General features: G+C 56.8%; 1 protein-coding gene across 4 annotated transcripts; it reads right to left on the reverse strand.

Annotated features, from left to right (window-relative positions):
* Window positions 1-1,198: 1,198 nt before the first annotated feature.
* Window positions 1,199-19,120, reverse strand: LOC127464639 (sodium/potassium-transporting ATPase subunit gamma-like). Of its 4 annotated transcripts, XM_051775066.1 has the most exons (7): window positions 18,948-19,113; window positions 18,622-18,908; window positions 11,841-11,873; window positions 10,395-10,469; window positions 6,713-6,746; window positions 4,147-4,181; window positions 1,199-3,472 (listed from the first exon to the last, which is right to left on the reverse strand). In XM_051775066.1, the coding sequence occupies exons 2-7, from the start codon at window positions 18,650-18,652 to the stop codon at window positions 3,453-3,455; spliced, it is 228 nt and encodes a 75-aa protein (XP_051631026.1). In that variant the 5' UTR covers window positions 18,653-18,908; window positions 18,948-19,113; the 3' UTR covers window positions 1,199-3,452. The 4 variants fall into 4 exon arrangements, with proteins under 4 accessions (XP_051631026.1, XP_051631024.1, XP_051631023.1 ...); XM_051775064.1 differs by having other exon boundaries at window positions 18,622-19,120; XM_051775063.1 differs by lacking the exons at window positions 18,622-18,908; window positions 18,948-19,113 and adding an exon at window positions 18,398-18,448.
* Window positions 19,121-19,600: the final 480 nt, after the last annotated feature.

Raw genomic sequence — 19,600 nt, forward strand, 5'->3', positions numbered from 1 at the left:
GATTCTGTGATTCCAACCCAGCTGATTCTGGGATTCTGGGGTGATTTTGTGATGACTCTGGGATGATTCTGGGATGACTCTGAAGATTCTGTGACTCTGGGATGATTCTGTGACTCTGGGATGATTCTGGGATGATTTTGTGACGATTTTGTGATGATTCTGTGAAGATTCTGTGATTCCAGCCCAGCTGATTCTGAGATTCTGTGACGATTCTGTGACTCTGGGATGACTCTGGGATGATTCTGAGATGATTCTGGGATTCTGTGAATATTCTGGGACTCTGGGGTGATTCTGGGATTCCAACCCGGCTCGTTCTGAGATTCTGGGATGATTCTGTGAATATTCTGTGACTCTGGGATGGTTCTGGGATTCTAACGAGGCTCCGTGTTCCAAAACTCCTGCTGCCCCTCCCAATCCCCTCCCAGTCCCTCCCAATCCCCTCCCAGTCCCTCCCAATCCCCTCCCAGTCCCTCCCAGTCCCTCCCAGTCCCTCCCAGTCCCTCCCAATCCCCTCCCAGTCTCTTCCAATCCCTCCCAGTCCCTCCCAGTCCCCTCCCAGTTCAACTCAGTGCCTTCCCAGTCCCCCCCAATCCCCTCCCAGTCCCCCCCAGTCCCTCCCAGTCCCTCCCAATCCCCTCCCAGTCCCTCCCAGTTCACCTCCAGTGCCCCCAGTATCACTTCCCAGTTCGTCCCAGTGTCCTGTCACTTCATCCCAGTCCCTCCCAGTCCCTCCCAGTCCCTCCCAGTTCACCCCCAGTGCTCCCAGTATCACCCCCAGTCCCTCCCAGTCCCTCCCAATCCCTCACAGTCCCTCCCAGTTCACCCCCAGTATCACTCCCAGTATCACTCCCAGTCCCTCCCAGTCCCTCCCAGTCCCTCCCAATCCCCTCCCAGTCCCTCCCAGTCCCTCCCAATCCCCTCCCAGTCCCTCCCAATCCCCTCCCAGTCCCTCCCAGTCCCCTCCCAGTCCCTCCCAGTCCCTCCCAATCCCCTCCCAGTTCCTCCCAGTTCACCCCCAGTGCTCCCAGTATCACTTCCCAGTTCGTCCCAGTGTCCTGTCACTTCATCCCAGTCCCTCCCAGTCCCTCCCAGTCCCTCCCAGTCCCCCCCAATCCCCTCCCAGTCCCTCCCAATCCCCTCCCAGTCCCCCCCAGTCCCTCCCAGTCCCTCCCAGTCCCTCCCAGTATCACTCCCACCGTTCGTTACCAAACATCGCCTTTATTTCCTGTGCGGGGGGGGCCCCAAAATCCGAGGGGGGGGTCCCCAAAAACCTCCCAGATTTTTTTTGGGGGGGGGTCCCCAATTTTTTTGGGGGGTGTTTTTGGGGCTTCCTCAATTTTTGGGGGGTCCCCAAATTTTTTTGGGGGGGTCTCCCCTCGATTTTGGGGTCTCAAAGGTGCTTTTTTGGGGGTTTTCACCCTAATTTTGGGGGTCCTGGAAGGTCCCAAATTTTTGGGGGCTCCCCAAATTTTTTGGGGGGGTTTTCACCCCAAATTTTTGGGGGGGTCCCCAAATTTTTTGGGGGGTTTCCCCTCGATTTTGGGGGGGTGCGAAGGTGCTTTTTTGGGGGGGTTTCACCCCAATTTTGGGGGTTCTCACCCCAAATTTTTTGGGGGGTCCCAGATTTCGGGGGGTTCCTGGGGGGGGTCCCCAAATTTTTTTGGGGGGTCCCAAATTTTTGGGGGGTTTCCCCTCGATTTTGGGGTCACGAAGGTGCTTTTTTGGGGGGGTTTCACCCCAATTTTGGGGCTTTTTCACCCCAATTTTGGGGCTTTTTCACCCCAAATTTCTGGGGGAGGGGTCCCCAAATTTTTGGGGGGGTTTCACCTCAATTTTTGGGTGGGTCCCCAAATTTTTTGGGGGGGGTTCCCCCTCGATTTTGGGGTCTCAAAGGTGCTTTTTTGAGGGGATTTTCACCCCAATTTTGGGAAGTTTTCACCCCAATTTTGGGGCTTTTTCACCCCAAATTTTTGGGGGGGGTCCCCAAAATTTTTGGGGGGTTTCCCCTCGATTTTGGGGTCACGAAGGTGCTTTTTGGGGGGGTTTCACCCCAATTTTGGGGAGTTTTCACCCCAATTTTGGGGGTTTTTCACCCCAATTTTGGGGTTTTTCACCCCAAATTTCTTGGGGGGTCCCCAAATTTTTTGGGGAGGTTCCCCTCGATTTTGGGGTCACAAAAGTGCTTTTTTGGGGGGGTTTTCACCCCAATTTTTGGGGCTTTTCACCCCATTTTTGGGGAATCTTCACCCCAATTTTTTGGGGGTCCCCAAATTTTTTTGGGGGTTTCCCCTCGATTTTGGGGTCTCAAAGGTGCTTTTTTGGGGGGGTTTTCACCCCAATTTTGGGGGTTTTTTACCCCAATTTTGGGGGGTTTTTCACTCCAATTTTGGGGCGTTTTCACCCCAATTTTGGGGGGTTTTCACCCCAAATTTTTGGGGGGGTCCCCAAATTTTTTTGAGGGGGTTTCCCCTCGATTTTGGGGTCATGAAAGTGCTTTTTTGGGGGTTTTTCACCCCAATTTTGGGGGTTTTTCACCCCAATTTTGGGGGGTTTTTCACCCCAATTTTGGGGCGTTTTCACCCCAAATTTTTTGGGGGGTTTCCCCTCGATTTTGGGGTCTCAAAGGTGCTTTTTTGAGGGGATTTTCACCCCAATTTTGGGAAGTTTTCACCCCAATTTTGGGGCGTTTTCACCCCGAATTTTTTGGGGGGGTCCCCAAATTTTTTGGGGGGTTTCCTCTCGATTTTGGGGTCTGGAAAGTGCTTTTTTGGGGGGGTTTCACCCCAATTTTTGGGTGTTTTCATCCCAATTTTGGGGAATTTTCACCCCAATTTTGGGGGGTTTTCACCCCAAATTTTTGGGGGGGTCCCCAAATTTTTTTGAGGGGGTTTCCCCTCGATTTTGGGGTCATGAAAGTGCTTTTTTGGGGGTTTTTCACCCCAATTTTGGGGGTTTTTCACCCCAATTTTGGGAGGTTTTCACCCCAATTTTTGGGGCGTTTTCACCCCAATTTTGGGGGGTTTTCACCCCAAATTTTTTTGGGGGGTCCCCAAATTTTTTTGAGGGGGTTTCCCCTCGATTTTGGGGTCATGAAAGTGCTTTTTTGGGGGTTTTTCACCCCAATTTTGGGGGTTTTTCACCCCAAATTTTTGGGGGGTTTCCCCTCGATTTTGGGGTCATGAAAGTGCTTTTTTGGGGGTTTTTCACCCCAATTTTGGGGGTTTTTCACCCCAAATTTTTTGGGGGGTTTCCCCTCGATTTTGGGGTCTCGAAGGTGCTTTTTTTGGGGGGTTTTCCCCCCAAATTTTTTGGGGGGTCCTTGGCTCCGTGCAGGGGGGGGGGGAGGGGTCCCCAAATCGCCCCCCCCCTCGTGGGGTTGGGGGGCGGGGTTTCATGCACCGGGGGCGTGGCTTGAGCCCGGGGGGCGGGGCTTCATTCCGGAGGGGGCGGGGCTACGCCGAGCCCGCGGGAGCTGCGGGGGGGGGGGAAAGAGGGGGGGATTTGGGGGGGGAGACCCCCAAAAAAACCCCGAAATCCCCCAAATCTGCCCCAAAATCCCCCCAAAATTCCCCAAAATCCCCCAAATCTGCCCCAAAATCCCCCAAGTTCCCCCAAAATCCCCCAAATCCCCCCAAAATCCCCCCAAATCCCCCCAAAATTCCCCAAATTCCCCCCAAAATCCCCCCAAATTCCCCCAAATCCCCCAAAATCCCCCCAAATCCCTCCCAAAATCCCCCCAAATCCCCCCCCAAATTTTCCCAAAATCCCCAAAATCCCCCAACAGCCCCCCAAAATCCCCCCAAATCCTCCCCAAATCCCCCAAAATCCACCAAAATCCCCCAAAATCTCCCAAAATCCCCCCAAATCCCCCCCAAAATCTCCCCAAACCTTCCCCAAAGCTTCCCAAAATCCCCCCAAACTCCCCCCAAAACCCCCCCAATTTCCCCCCAAAACCCCCCCAATTTCCCCCCAAATCCCCCCAAACCCTCCCAAAATCCCCCCAAATCCCCCCAAATCCCCCCAAAATCCCCCCAAAATCTCCCAAAATCCCCCCAAAATCCCCCCAAATCTCCTCAAAATCCCCCCAAATTCCCAAAATCCCCCAAAATCCCCCCAAAATCCTCCCAACCCCCCCCCCAAATTTACTGGGGGTCTTGGCCTGGCTCCGGGGGTCCGGGGGGCTGCGGAAAGGGGGGGTCAGAGAGGGGGGGCCCCCAAATTTTAGGGGGGTCCCGAAATTTGGGGGAGGGGTCAAGGGAGTTCCAAATTTTGGGGGGGGTCCCATGAGGGGGGTCCCCAAATTTTTAGGGGGGGTTTGGGGGGGGGGAAACCCGAATTTTGGGGGTCTTGGGGGGGCCCTAAATTGGGGGGGGGGGTTAAAGGGGGTCCCAAATTTTAGGGGGGGTCCCCAAATTTAAGGGGGGGGTCCCATGGGGGGGGTCCCCAAATTTTGGGGGGGAAAACCCAAATTTTGGGGGTCTGGGGTGGTCCCAAATTTTGGGGGGGGTCCCCAAATTTAAGGGGGGGGTCCCATGAGGGGGGTCCCCAAAATTTTGGGGGGGGTTTGGGGGGGAAAACCCGAATTTTGGGGGTCTTGGGGGGGTCCCAAATTTTGGGGGGGGTCCCCAAATTTAAGGGGGGGGGTCCCATGAGGGGGGTCCCAAAATTTTGGGGGGGGTTTTGGGGGGGAAAACCCAAATTTTGGGGGTCTTGGGGGGGTCCCAAATTTTGGGGGGGTCCCCAAATTTAAGGGGGGGTCCCATGAGGGGGATGCCAAAATTTTTAGGGGGGGTTTGGGGGGGGGGAAACCCGAATTTTGGGGGTCTTGGGGGGGCCCTAAATTGGGGGGGGGGGTTAAAGGGGGTCCCAAATTTTAGGGGGGGTCCCCAAATTTAAGGGGGGGGGTCCCATGGGGGGGGTCCCCAAATTTTGGGGGGGAAAACCCAAATTTTGGGGGTCTGGGGTGGTCCCAAATTTTGGGGGGGGTCCCCAAATTTAAGGGGGGGGTCCCAGGAGGGGGGTCCCAAAATTTTGGGGGGGGGGTTGGGGGGGAAAACCCAAATTTTGGGGTCTTGGGGGGGGGTCCTTAAATTTTGGGGGGGGGTTAAAGGGGGTCCCAAATTTTAGGGGGGGTCCCCAAATTTAAGGGGGGGTCCCATGAGGGGGGGTCCCAAATTTTGGGGGGGGGGTTGGGGGGGAAAACCCGAATTTTGGGGGTCCTGGGGGGGGTCCCAAATTTTGGGGGGGGTCCCCAAATTTAAGGGGGGGTCCCATGAGGGGGGTCCCCAAAATTTTGGGGGGGGGTTGGGGGGGAAAACCCAAATTTTGGGGGTCCTGGGGGGTCCCAAATTTTGGGGGGGGTCCCCAAATTTAGGGGGGGGTCCCATGAGGGGGGTCCCAAAATTTTGGGGGGGTTTCGGGGGGAAAACCCAAATTTTGGGGGTCCTGGGGGGGTCCCAAATTTTGGGGGGGGTCCCCAAATTTTGGGGGGGGGTCCCACGAGGGGGGTCCCAAAATTTTTGGGGGGGGGGTTTGGGGGGGAAAACCCAAATTTTGGGGGTCTTGGGGGGGTCCCAAATTTTAAGGGGGGGCCCCAAATTTCGGGGGGGGGGGTCAGATGAGGGGGGGTCCCAAAATTTTGGGGGGGTTTTGGGGGGGGAAAACCCAAATTTTGGGGTCCTGGGGGGGTCCCAAATTTTGTGGGGGGGTCCCCAAATTTAAGGGGGGGTCCCACGAGGGGGCTCCCAAAATTTTGGGGGGGGGTTTTGGGGGGGAAAACCCAAATTTTGGGGGTCTTGGGGGGGTCCCAAATTTTAAGGGGGGTCCCCAAATTTAAGGGGGGGGTCCCATGAGGGGGGTCCCAAAATTTTGGGGGGGGGTTTGGGGGGGGAAAACCCAAATTTTGGGGGTCTTGGGGGGGGTCCCAAATTTTGGGGGGGTCCCCAAATTTAAGGGGGGGTCCACGAGGGGGGTCCCAAAATTTTGGGGGGGGTTTTGGGGGGGAAAACCCAAATTTTGGGGGTCCTGGGGGGGTCCCAAATTTTAAGGGGGGGTCCCCAAATTTAAGGGGGGGGGGTCCCATGAGGGGGGTCTCAAAATTTTGGGGGGGGGTTTGGGAGGGGAAACCCAAATTTTGGGGGTTTGGGGGGGTCCCAAATTTTGTGGGGGGGTCTCCAAATTTAAGGGGGGGTCCCATGAGGGGGGGTCCCAAAATTTTGGGGGGGTGTTTGGGGGGGAAAACCCAAATTTTGGGGGTCCTGGGGGGGTCCCAAATTTTAAGGGGGGGTCCCCAAATTTAAGGGGGGGGGATCCCATGAGGGGGGTCCCCAAATTTTGGGGGGGGTTTTGGGGGGGAAAACCCGAATTTTGGGGTCTTGGGGGGGTCCCAAATTTTGGGGGGGGTCCCCAAATTTTGGGGGGGGTCCCATGAGGGGGGTCCCAAAATTTCGGGGGGGGTTTTGGGCGGAGTTCCCAAATTTTGGGGGTCTTGGGGGGGTCCCAAATTTTGGGGGGGGGTCCCCAAATTTAGGGGGGGGGTCCTATGAGGGGAAAATTTTGGGGGGGGTTTTGGGGGGGGAAAACCCAAATTTTGGGGGTCCTGGGGGGGTCCCAAATTTTAAGGGGGGGGTCCCCAAATTTAAGGGGGGGTCCCGGGGGGGGGTTTAGGGGTGGGGGGGGGGTCCCCCAAATTATTTTTGGGGGGGGGTCTCACCTGGGTTCGGCCTTTTTGCACTTGAACTTCTTACCTGGGGGGGGAGGAAAAAGAGGGGGGGGGGTCGGGACCCCAAAATTTGGGGGGTCCCGGGGGGGATTTTGGGGGGATTTTGGGGGGGTTTGGGGGTCTTGGGGGGGATTTGGGGGGTCCCGGGGGGGGGGTTGGGGGTCCCAGGGAGGGTTTGGGGGGAATTTGGGGGATTTTGGGGGGTCCCAGGGGGGTTTTGGGGGGTCCCGGGGGGGATTTTGGGGGGTCCCAGGGGGGGTTTTTGGGGAAATTTGGGGGGTTTTGGGGGTCTCAGGGGAGATTTTGGGGTTCCAGGGGGGATTTGGGGGGTCCCGAGGGGGATTTTGGGGGTCCCAGGAGGGAATTTGGGGAGTTTTGGGGTTCCAGGGAGGGTTTGGGGGGGATTTGGGGGATTTTGGGGGTCCCGAGGGGGAGTTTTGGGGGTCCTGGGGGGGATTTTGGGGGGAATTTGGGGGATTTTGGGGGTCCCAGGGGGAGTTTTGGGAGTCCTGGGGGGGTTTTGGGGAGAATTTGGGGGTTTTGGGGGATCCAAGGGGGGGTTGGGGGGAATTTGGGGGGGTTTGGGGGTCCTGCGGGGGATTTGGGGGGTCCCGGGGGGATTTTGGGGGGAATTTGGGGGGGGTTGGGGGTCCCAGGGGCGGTTTTGGGGGGAATTTGGGGGATTTTGGGGGTCCCGGGGGGAGTTTTGGGGGGTCCCGAGGGGGATTTTGGGGGTCCCGGGGGGGTTTGGGGGAAATTTGGGGAATTTTGGGGGGTCCCGGGGGGGATTTTGGGGGAAACTTGGGGGTTTTGGGGGGAATTTGGGGAATTTTGGGGGTCCCGGGGGGGTCTGGGGGGAATCTGGGGGGGGTTTTGGGGATCTCAGGAGAGATTTTGGGGTTCCAGGGTGGGTTTTGGGGGTCCCGGGAGGTGGTTTGTGGGTCCCATGAGGGAATTTGGGGGTTATGGGGTGGATTTTTGGGGTCCCGGGGGGGATTTTGGGAGGAATTCGGGGGTTTTTGGGGGTCCCGGGGGGGGGTTTCGGGGGGGAATTTGGGGGATTTTGGGGGTCCCAGGAGGGATTTTGGGGGAATTTGGGGGGTTTTGGGGGTCCCAGAAGGGATTTTGGGGGTTCCAGGGTGGATTTTGGGGTCCCAGAGGGGATTTTGGGGGGTCTCAGGTGGGTTTTGGGTGTCCCAGGGAGGGTTTGGGGGGGATTTGGGGGATTTTGGGGGTCCCGAGGGGGAGTTTGGGGGGGTCCCAGGGGGGGGTTGGGGGGTCCCAAGGGGGATTTTTGGGGGTCCCGAGGGGGATTTTGGGGGGGTCCCAGGGGGAGGTTTGGGGGGGATTTGGGGGGTTTTGGGGGTCAAAGGAGAGATTTTGGGGTTCCAGGGGGGTTTTGGGGGGATTTTGGGGGGTTTTGGGGGTCCCAGGAGGAGTTTTAGGGGTCCCGGGGGGGGGATTTGGGGGGGAATTGGGGGGTTTGGGGGGAAATTTGGGGGATTTTGGGGGTCCCGGGGGGGGGGTTGGGGGTCCTGGGGGGGTTTTGGGGAGGAATTTGGGGGATTTTGGGGATCCCAGGGGGGATTTTGGGGGGAATTTGGGGGTTTTGGGGGATCCCGGTGGGGGGTTGGGGGGAATTTGGGGGTTTTGGGTGTCCCAGGGAGGGTTTGGGGGGGATTTGGGGCTTTTTGGGGGTCCCGAGGGGGAGTTTTGAGGGTCCCGGGGGAGATTTTGGGGGTCCTGGGGGGGATTTGCGGGGTTCGGGGGGGGATTTTGGGGGGAATTTGGGGGTTTTGGGGGTCCCGGGGGGAGATTTTGGGGGGTCCCAGGGGGGAGGTTTGGGGGGTCCTGGGGAGGATTTTTGGAGGGGTCTTTGGGGGGATTTTTGGGGTCTTTTTGTGGGAATTTTTGGGGTCTTTTTGTGGGATTTTTTTGGGTCTTTTTATGGGAATTTTTGGGGTTTTTTGGGGTGTTTTGGGTTCTTTTTTTCCGGATTTTTTGGGGGGGGTTTTGGGGGGGTCCCGGGGGGTGTTTTTGGGGGTCCTGGGGTGGATTTTTGGGGGGGTCTTTGTGGGATTTTTGGGGTTTTTTGGGGGGATTTTTGGGGTCTTTTTATGGGAATTTTTGGGGTCTTTTTGTGGGAATTTTTGGGGTCTTTTTATGGGAATTTTTTTGGGGTCTTTTTATGGGAATTTTTGGGGTTTTTTTGGGGTGTTTTGGGTTCTTTTTTTCCGGTTTTTTTTGGGGGGGTTTTGGGGGGTCCCGGGGGGTGGTTTGGGGGTCCTTGGGTGGATTTTTGGGGGGTCTTTGTGGGAATTTTTGGGGTCTTTTTATGGGAATTTTTGGGGTCTTTGTGGGAATTTTTGGGGGGGTTTTTTTGGGGTGTTTTGGGTTCTTTTTTTCCGGATTTTTTGGGGGGGGTTTTGGGGGGTCCCGGGGGGTGTTTTTGGGGGTCTTGGGGTGGATTTTTGGGGGGTCTTTGCAGGGATTTTTGGGGTCTTTTTGTGGGAATTTTTGGGGGTTTTTTTGTGGGAATTTTGTGGTCTTTTATGGGATTTTTTGGGGTCTTTTTGTGGGAATTTTTGGGGATTTTTGTGGGAATTTTTGGGATTTTTTTATGGGATTTTTTGGGGTCTTTTTGTGGGAATTTTTGGGGTTTTTTTGGGGTGTTTTGGGTTCTTTTTTTCCGGTTTTTTTGGGGGGGTTTTGGGGGGTCCCGGGGGGTGTTTTGGGGGGTCCTTGGGTGGATTTTTGGGGGGTCTTTGTGGGAATTTTTGGGGTCTTTTTATGGGAATTTTTGGGGGTCTTTGTGGGAATTTTTGGGGGGTTTTTTTGGGGTGTTTTGGGTTCTTTTTTTCCGGATTTTTGGGGGGTCCCGGGGGGTGGATTTGGGGGTCCTGGGGTGGATTTTTGGGGTTTTTTTTGTGGGAATTTTTGGGGTCTTTGTGGGAATTTTTTGGGGGTTTTTTGTGGGATTTTTTTGGGTCTTTTTATGGGAATTTTTGGGTTTTTTGGGGGTGTTTTGGGTTCTTTTTTTCCGGATTTTTTTGGGGGGGTTTTGGGGGATCCCGGGTGGTGTTTTTGGGGGTCCTGGGGTGGATTTTTGGGGAGGTCTTTGTGGGAATTTTTGGGGGTTTTTTGTGGGAATTTTTGGGGTCTTTTTGGGGGGGTTTGGGGCTGGTTTTGGGGTTTTTTTTGGGGTGTTTTGGGTTCTTTTTTTCCGGATTTTTTGGGGGGGTTTTGGGGGGTCCCGGGGGGTGTTTTTGGGGGTCCTGGGGTGGATTTTTGGGGGGTCTTTGTGGGAATTTTTGGGGGTTTTTTTGTGGGATTTTTTGGGGTCTTTGTGGGAATTTTTGGGGGGTTTTTTTGGGGTGTTTTGGGTTCTTTTTTTCCGGATTTTTTTGGGGGGGGTTTTGGGGGGGTCCCGGGGGGGTGTTTTTGGGGGTCCTGGGGTGGATTTTTGGGGGGGTCTTTATGGGAATTTTTGGGGTCTTTTTGGGGTGTTTTGGGTTCTTTTTTTCCGGATTTTTTGGGGGGGGTTTGGGGAATTTTTTTGGGTTTTTTGGGGTGTTTTGGGTTCTTTTTTTCCGGATTTTTTCGGGGGGGTTTTGGGGGGGTCCCGCGGGGTGTTTTTGGGGGTCCCGGGGGGGTTTTTTTTTGGGGGACTCACTGAGGGCGATGAGCACCCCCAAAACGAACATGACGATGGACAGGATCAGCCCCGCCAGGCGAAGAGATTCGTAATCTGGGGGGAGGGGGGGGGGGGGAAAGGGGGGGAAAGAAAAGACCCCCCCAAAAAATATGGACCCCCCCAGACCCCAAAATTACCCTCCGGCACCCCCAAAAAAAACCCGATTAAAAAAACCCGAAAATAACCCAAAAAAAACCCCAAAATAACCCAAAAAATCCCCCAAAACCCCCCCGGAAATGGACCCCCCGAACTCCCCCAAAACCCCAAAAATCCCCCAAAAATGGACCCCCCCCCGACCCCAAAATAACCCTCCCGAGGACCCCCAAAAAAAAAACGACCCAAAAAAACCCCAAAATAACCCAAAAAAACCCCCAAAATTCCCTCAAAAATTCCTCAAAACCCCCCCGAAAATGGACCCCCCGAACTCCCCAAAAACCCCCAAAATCCCCCAAAAATGGACCCCCCCGAACCCCAAAACACCCCCCGGAACCCTCAAAAAAAACCCGATCAAAAAACCCCAAAATAACCCAAAAATCCCCGAAAATGGAACTCCCCGGACCCCAAAATCCCCCCCAAAAGACCCCAAAAATCCCCCCAAAGACCCCAAAAATCCCCCCAAAGACCCCAAAAATCCCTCCCAAGACCCCAAAAATCCCCCCCAGGACGCCCAAAATTCCCTCAAAACCCCCCAAAATCCACTCAAGGACCCCAAAAATTCCCAAAACCCCCCCAAACCCCCCAAAAGACCCCAAAAATCCCCCCCAGGACCCCCAAAATTCCCCCCAAAACCCCCCAAAATCCCCCCAAAGACCCCAAAAAATCCCACCCAAGACCCCCAAAATCCCCCCAAAGACCCCAAAAATCCCCCCGAAGACCCCAAAAATCCACCCAAGACCCCAAAAATTCCCTCAAAGACCCCAAAAATCCACCCAAGACCCCAAAAATTCCCTCAAAGACCCCAAAACTCCCCCCAAAGACCCCAAAAATCCCCCCACAAGACCCCAAAAATCCACCCCAGGACCCCCAAAATCCACCCCCAAGACCCCAAAATCCCCCAAAGACCCCAAAAATCCTCCCAAACCCCCCAAAATCCCCTCAGAGACCTCAAAAATCCCCCCAAAGACCCCAAAAAATCCCACCCAAGACCCCCAAAATCCCCCCAAAGACCCCAAAAATCCCCCACAAGACCCCAAAAATCCCCCAAAGACCCCAAAAATTCCCTCAAAGACCCCAAAAATTCCCCAAAAGACCCAAAAATCCCCCCAAAGACCCCAAAAATCCCCCCCCGTGACCCCCCAAAATCCACCCCCAGACCCCAAAATCCCCCCAAAGACCCCAAAATCCCTCCCAAGACCCCAAAATCCCCCACAAGACCCCAAAAATCCCCCAAATCCCCCCCAGGACCCCCTACCGTAATTACCCTACCGTAATTAAAGGGGTCCTTGGCCCTCGCAGCCTCTGGGGGCAAAAAAAAAGGGGGGTTTTGGGGGGATTTGGGGGGATTTTTTGGGGTCTTTGGGGGATTTTTGGGGTCTTGGGGTGGATTTTGGGGTCCTTGGGGGGATTTTGGGGTCTTGGGGTGGATTTGGGGGGTCTTTGGGGGATTTTTGGGGTCTTTGGAGGAATTTTTGGGGTCTTGGGGTGGATTTTGGGGGGTCCTGGGGGGGATTTTGGGGTCTTGGGAGGGATTTTGGGGGGTCTTGGAGGAATTTTGGGGTGTTTTGGAGGGATTTGGGGGTCTTTGGGGGAATTTAGGGGGGTCTTTGGGGGATTTTTGGGGTCTTTGGGGGGATTTTGAGGGGTCCTGGGTGAATTTTGGGGTCCTGGGGGGAATTTTTGGGGTCTTGGAGGAATTTTGGGGGGTCTTGGGAGGTATTTTGGGGTGTTTGGGGGAAATTTTGGGGTCTTTGGGGGGATTTTGGGGGGTCTTTGGGGGAATTTTTGGGGGGTCTTGGGGGGATTTTTGGGGTCTTTGGGGGATTTTGGGGGGGTCTTGGGTTGGATTTTGGGGGTCTTGAGGTGGATTTTGGGGTCTTGGGAGGAATTTTTGGGGGTCCAGGGGGGGATTTTGGGGTCTTGGGGGGATTTTTGGGGTCTTGGGGTGGATTTTGGGGGTCTGGGGAGGGATTTTTGGGGGTCTTTGGGGGGATTTTTGGGGTCTTTGGGGGATTTTGGGGGGTCTTGGGTTGGATTTTGGGGGTCTTGAGGTGGATTTTGGGGTCTTGGGAGGAATTTTTGGGGGGTCCAGGGGGGGATTTTGGGGTCGTTGGGGGGATTTTTGGGGTCTTTGGGGGATTTTTTGGGGTCTTGGAGGAATTTTGGGGGGTCTTTGGGGGGATTTTTGGGGTCTTTGGGGGAATTTTGGGGGTCTGGGGAGGGATTTTTGGGGTTTTTAGGGGAATTTTTGGGGTCTTGGAGGAATTTTTGGGGGTCTTGGGGTGGATTTTGGGGTCTTGGAGGAATTTTGGGGTCCCTGGGGAGGGATTTTAGGGGGTCTTTGGGGGATTTTTGGGGGTCTTGGGGTGGATTTTGGGGTCTTGGAGGAATTTTTGGGGTCTTTGGGGGGATTTTTGGGGTCTTTGGGGGGATTTTGGGGTCTTTGTGGGGGTTTAGGGGGTCTTGGGTTGGATTTTTGGGGTCTTTGGGGGGATTTTTGGGTCTTTGGGGGATTTTGGGGTCTTGGGGTGGATTTTGGGGTCTTTGGGGGATTTTTGGGGTCTTTGGGGGGATTTTGAGGGGTCCGGGAGTGGATTTTGAGGGGTCCTGGGGGGGATTTTGGGGTCTTGGGAGGAATTTTTTGGGTCTTGGAGTGGATTTTGGGGTCGTTGGGGGGATTTTTGGGGTCTTTGGGGGATTTTTTGGGGTCTTGGAGGAATTTTGGGGCGTCTTTGGGGGGGTTTTGGGGTCTTGGGGTGGATTTTGGGGGTCTGGGGATGGATTTTGGGGGGTCTTGGAGGAATTTTTGGGGTCTTGGAGGAATTTTGGGGGGTCTTGGGAGGGATTTTGGGGTCTTTGGGGGGATTTTGAGGGGTCTTTGGGGGAATTTTCGGGTCCTGGGGTGGATTTTTGGGGGGTCTTGGGAGGGATTTTGGGGTCTTTGGGGGGATTTTGAGGGGTCCTGGGGGGGATTTTGGGGTCTTGGGGGGGAATTTGGGGGTTTTGGGTGGATTTTGGGGGTCTTGGGAGGGATTTGGGGGTCTTGGGTTGGATTTGGAGGGGGCCTGGGGAGGATTTTGGGGTCTTGGGGGGGATTTTTGGGGGTCCTGGAGAAGATTTTGGGGGGGTCTGGGGAGGGATTTTGGGGGTCTCAGGGGTGATTTTTGGGGTGTTGGGGTGGATTTTGGGGTCTTTGGGGGGGATTTTTGGGGTCTTCGAAAATTCTGGCAATGAGGGGGATAATTACGGTAATTGGGGTTAATTACGGTAATTGGAGTAGAATTACCGCAATGGGGGGTTAATTACGGTAATTGGGGTTAAATACGGTAATGGGGGGTTAATTACCGCAATGGGGGGTTAATTACGGTAATTGGGGTTTAATTACGGTAATTGGGGTTTAAGTACGGTAATGGGGGTTAATTAGGGTAATTGGGGATAATTTCGGTAATTGAGGGTTAATTATCGCAATGGGGGGTTAATTACGGTAATCACGGTTAAATACGGTAATTGGGGTTAAATACGGTAATTGGGGGTTAATTACCGCAAGGGGGGGGTTAAATACGGTAATTAGGGCATTAATTACCGCATTGGGGGGGTTAATCACAGTAATTGGGAGTTAATCGCGGTAATTAGGGGGATAATAACGCTAATTGGGGGGGTTAAATACACTTTGTGGGTTAATTACGGTAATTGGGGTTAATTACGGTAATTGGGGGTTAATTACCGCAATGGGGGGTTAATTACCGTAATTGAGGGTTAATTACGGTAACTGAGGGTTAATAACGGTAATTAGGGTGTTAATGACGCTAATTGGGGTTAATTACGGTAATTAGGGCGTTAATTACCGCAATGGGGGACTAATTACGGTAATGGGGGTTAATTACTGCAATGTGGATTAATTACGGTAATTTGGGGTTAATTACGGTAATTGGGGATTAATTACCGCAAGGAGAATTAATTACTGTAATTGGGGATTAATTACCGCAGTGGGGGGTTAATTACGGTAATTAGGGTGTTAATTACCGCAATGAGGGTTAATTACCGCAATGGTGATTAATTACGGTAATTGGGGTTAATATCGGTAACGGGGGTTAATTACCCCAATGGGGACTAATTACTGTAATTAGGGGTGTTAATTACCACTATGGGGGGTTAATTACCGTAATTGGGGGGTGAATTACCGCAATGAGAGGTTAATTACGGTAATTGGGCTTAATTACGGTAACTGAGGGTTAATTACTGCAATGGGGGTTAATTACCGTAATTGGGGTGTTAATTATCTCTGTGGAGGGTTAATTACCGCAATGGTGATTAATTACGGTAATTGGGGGGTTAATTACCGCAATGGTGATTAATTACGGTAATTGGGGGGGTTAATTACCGCATTGGGGGGTTAATGACGGTAATTAGGGCGTTAACGACGCTAATTGGGGGGGCGGGGTCATTCCCACCCCCACCCCCCCCTCCCGGGGGATTCCCTCCCTCCCCCCCCTCCCCCCCCCGCGGGAATTTCGGGAATTATTCGGGAATTTTGGGAATTCCGGAGTTCCCGCCCCTCCCCCCCCCAGGCGGTGCCGCAGAGCCCGCCCCAAAATCCACCCAAAATCCACCGAAACCGCCCCAAAATCCACCCTGGGACCCCAAAATCCACCCAAACTGCCTCAAAATCCACCCCCAGACACCCAAAATCCACCAAAACCACCCCAAAATCCACCCCGGGACACCCAAAATCCACCCAAACAGCCCCAAAATCCACCCCGGGACCCCCAAAATCCACCAAAAACGCCCCAAAATCCACCCAAACCGCCCCAAAATCCACCAAAAATGCCCCAAAATCCACCAGAACCGCCCCAAAATCCACCCCGAGACACCCAAAATCCACTAAAACCACCCCAAAATCCACCGAAACCACCCCAAAATCCACCCCGAGACACCCAAAATCCACCATCCTGCACCCACTCAGCACCCAGGACCCTCAAAATCCCCCAAAATCCACCCTGGGACCCCCAAAATCCACCAAAAACGCCCCAAAATCCACCCAGCACCCACCCAGGACCCTCAAAATCCCCCAAAATCCACCCAGCACCACCCAGCACCCGTCCTGCACCGCCCAGCACCCACCCAGCACTTTCAGCACCCACCCTGCACCCTCAGCACCCATCCTGCACCCTCAGTACCCCTCCAGCACCCACCCAGCACCCTCATCCTGCACCAGCACCCCCCCCAGCACCCACCCTGCACCCTCAGCACCCATCCTGTACCCTCATCTCTGCACCAGCAGCACCCATCCTGCACCCCCAGCACCTATCCTGGACGTTCACCCCTGCACCAGCACCCATCCTGCACCCCCAGCAAAGCCCCAGCACCCATCCCGGCACCCATCCTGCACCCATCCGGCACCAGCACCACCAGCACCCACCTGTACCCCTCAGCCCTGCACCTCCAGCATCCACCCAGCACCCCCCAGCACCCATCCTGCACCCTCATCCTGCACCAGCACCCATCCTGCACCCCCCAGCACCCATCCTGCACCTCCAGCACCCCCAGCACCCACCTGCACCCTCATCCCTGCACCAGCACCCACCCAGCACCCGCAGCACCCATCCTGCACCTCCAGCATCCCCCCAGCACCACCCAGGACCCATCCTGTACCCTCATCTCTGCACCACCCATCATCCCCAGCACCCCTCAGCACCCATCCTGCACCGCCCAGCACACTCAGCACCCCCAGCACCCATCTGCACCAGCACCCATCCTGAACCCATCCTGCAGCCCCCAGCACCCACCCAGCACCTCCAGCACCCACCCAGCACCCCTCGCACCCATCCTGCACCCACCTGTACCCTCATCCCAGCACCCATCCTGCACCTCCAGCACCCACCTGTACCCTCAGCCCTGCACCCCCCAGCCCCTCCAGCACCCACCCTGCACCCCCCCAACACCCCCCATCACCCCCCCAGCACCTACCCAGCACCCATCCTGCACCCTCATCCCTGCACCAGCACCCACCCAGCACCCATCCTGCACCTCCTGCACCTCCAGCACCCCCTCACCATCCCCCCAGCACCCATCCTGCACCTCCAGCACCCACCCAGCACCCATCCTGCACTCCCAGCACCCACCTGTACCCTCAGCCCTGCACCCCCCAGCCCCTCCAGCACCCACCCTGCACCCCCCCAACACCCCCCCAGCACCCCCCCAGCACCTACCCAGCACCCATCCTGCACCCCCCAGCCCCCCAGCACCCATCCTGCACCCACCTGTACCCTCATCCCTGCACCAGAACCCCCATCCATCCCTGCACCCCCCCAGCACCCCCCAGCACCACCCAGCACCCATCCTGCACCCTCATCCTGCACCAGCACCTCAGCACCACCCAGCACCCATCCTGCACCCATCCTGCACCTGCAGCAACCTCAGCACCCATCCTGTACCCTCAGCCCTGCACCAGCACCCATCCTGCACCCATCCTGCACCACCAGCACCATCAGCACCCACCCTGCACCAGCACCCACCCAGCACCCACCTGTACCCGCATCCCTGCACCACCCAGCACCCCCCAGCACCCCCCAGCACCCCCAGCACCCCCAGCATCCCCAGCAACCCCCAGCACCTCCTCCACCCTCCAGCATCCCCCCAGCACCCTCATCCTGCACCAGCACCACCCAGCACCCACCTGTACCCTCATCTCTGCACCAGCACCCATCCTGCACCTCCAGCACCAACCCAGCACTCCCAGCACCCATCCTGCACCCGCACCCACCTGTACCCTCACCTTTGCACCAGCACCCACCCAACACCCACCCAGCACCCATCCTGCACCATCAGCATCCCCCCAGCACCCCCAGCACCTATCCAGTACCCCCAGCAGCCCCCCAGCACCCATCCTGCACCCCCTGCACCCACCCAGTACCCATCCTGCACCCTCATCCTGCACCAGCACCTCAGCACCCATCCTGCACCTCCAGCATCCATCCTGCATCCCCAGCACCCACCTGTACCCTCATCCTGCACCAGCACCCCCCCCAGCACCCCTCGCACCCATCCTGCACCCTCATCCTGCACCAGCACCTCAGCACCCACCTGCACCCGCATCCCTGCACCAGCACCCATCCTGCACCCGCAGCATTCCCAATACCCACCCAGCACCCATCCTGCACCCGGAGCACTCACCCAGCACCCATCCTCCACCACCGGCTCCCATCCTGCACCTCCAGCACCATCAGCACCCACCCTGCACCAGCACCCCCAGCACCCACCTGTACCCTCAGCACCCATCCTGCACCACCCAGCAGCCCCCCAGCACCCATCCAGCACTCCCAGCACCCATCCTGCACCTGCAGCATCCTCAGCACCCACCTGTACCCTCAGCACCCATCCTGCACCACCCAGCAGCCCCCCAGCACCCCCAGCACCCATCCTGCACCTGCAGCATCCTCAGCACCCACCTGTACCCTCATCCTGCACCAGCACCCCCCAGCACCCATCCAGCACCCCCAGCACCCATCCAGCACCCCCAGCAGCCCCCCAGCAGCCCCCCAGCACCCCCCAGCACCCACCCTGCACCACCAGCACCCATCCTGCACCTCCAGCACCCATCCTGTATCCATCCTGCACCCCCAGCACTCACCCAGTAGCCCCCAGCAACACCCCAGCACCCATCCTGCACTCCCAGCACCCACCTGTACCCTCAGCCCTGCACCAGCACCCCCCATTACCCCCCCAGCACCCACCCAGCACCTCCTCCACCGTCCAGCATCCCCCCAGCACCCATCCTGCACCACCCTGCACCCTCAGCACCCATCCTGCACCCGCAGCACCCCCACCTGTACCCTCATCCCTGCACCAGCACCCATCCTGCATCCCCAGCACCCACCCAGCACCCCCCAGCACCCATCCTGCACCAGCACCCATCCTGCACCTCCAGCCCCCCCTAACACCCCCCAGCACCCCCAGCACCCATCCAACACCCCCCAGCACCCCCAGCACCCATCCTGCACCCCCAGGACCCCCCTAACACCCACCCAGCCCCCCAGCCCCCCTCCAGCACCTCCCATGGCGGGCTCGGTGGGGGTGGCCATGGCTGAGGGGGGGGGTCCGGTTCGGGTGGGTTCGGGTCCTTTCGGAACCGCTCGGGTGGGTTCGGAGCCCCCCCGGGTCGGTTCGGCTCCGGTTCGGGTCCGGTTCGGGTCCGGTTCGGGTCCTTTCGGAACCTCTCGGGTGGGTCCGGAGCCCCCCCGGGTGGGTTCGGCTGGGTTCGGGTGGGTTCGGGTCCTTTCGGAACCTCTCGGGTGGGTCCGGAGCCCCCCCCCGGGTGGGTTCGGGTGGGTTCGGCTCCTTTCGGACCCTCTCGGGTGGGTTCGGGGGGTTCGGAACCGCTCGGGCGGGTTCGGAACCTCTCGGCTCCTTTCGGAACCTTTCGGGTCCCTTCGGGGCTTTTCGGCTCCGGCCGCGGCGCTGCGGCAAAAGGGGCGGGGCCAGCACGGGGCGGGCCACGCCCAGCGGGCCGGGATTGGCGGAAAAAAGGCCCCAAAAAACCAGCTGGGGACCCCCAAAAATCATCCAAAATCACCTCCGGACCCCCCAAAAACCCCTCAGGACCCCCAAAAATCATCAAAAATCACCTCCGGACCCCCCAAAAACCACCTCGGGACCCCCAAAAATCATCAAAAACCACCTCGGGACCCCCCAAAACCACCCCGGGACCCCCAAAAAGCACCTCCGGACCCCAAAAAATCATCAGAAACGCCTTCTGTATCCCCAAAATCATCAAAAACCACCTCGGGACCCCCCAAAAACCACCTCAGGACCCCCAAAAATCATCAAAAACCACCTCGGGACCCCCCAAAAACCCCCTGGGGACCCCAAAATCGTCAAAAACCACCTCCGGACCCCAAAAAATCATCAAAAACCCCCTCGGGACCCCCCAAAACCACCCCGGGACCCCCAAAAAGCACCTCGGGAGCCCCCAAAACCATCTCGGGACCCCCAAAAATCATCAAAAACCACCCTCCGGACCCCCCAAAATC

The sequence above is a fragment of the Manacus candei genome, unplaced genomic scaffold (genome assembly GCF_025592945.1).
Source record: "Manacus candei isolate 608988 ecotype Guabito, Panama unplaced genomic scaffold, ASM2559294v1 h1tg000248l, whole genome shotgun sequence".
Classification (NCBI taxonomy): domain Eukaryota; kingdom Metazoa; phylum Chordata; class Aves; order Passeriformes; family Pipridae; genus Manacus; species Manacus candei.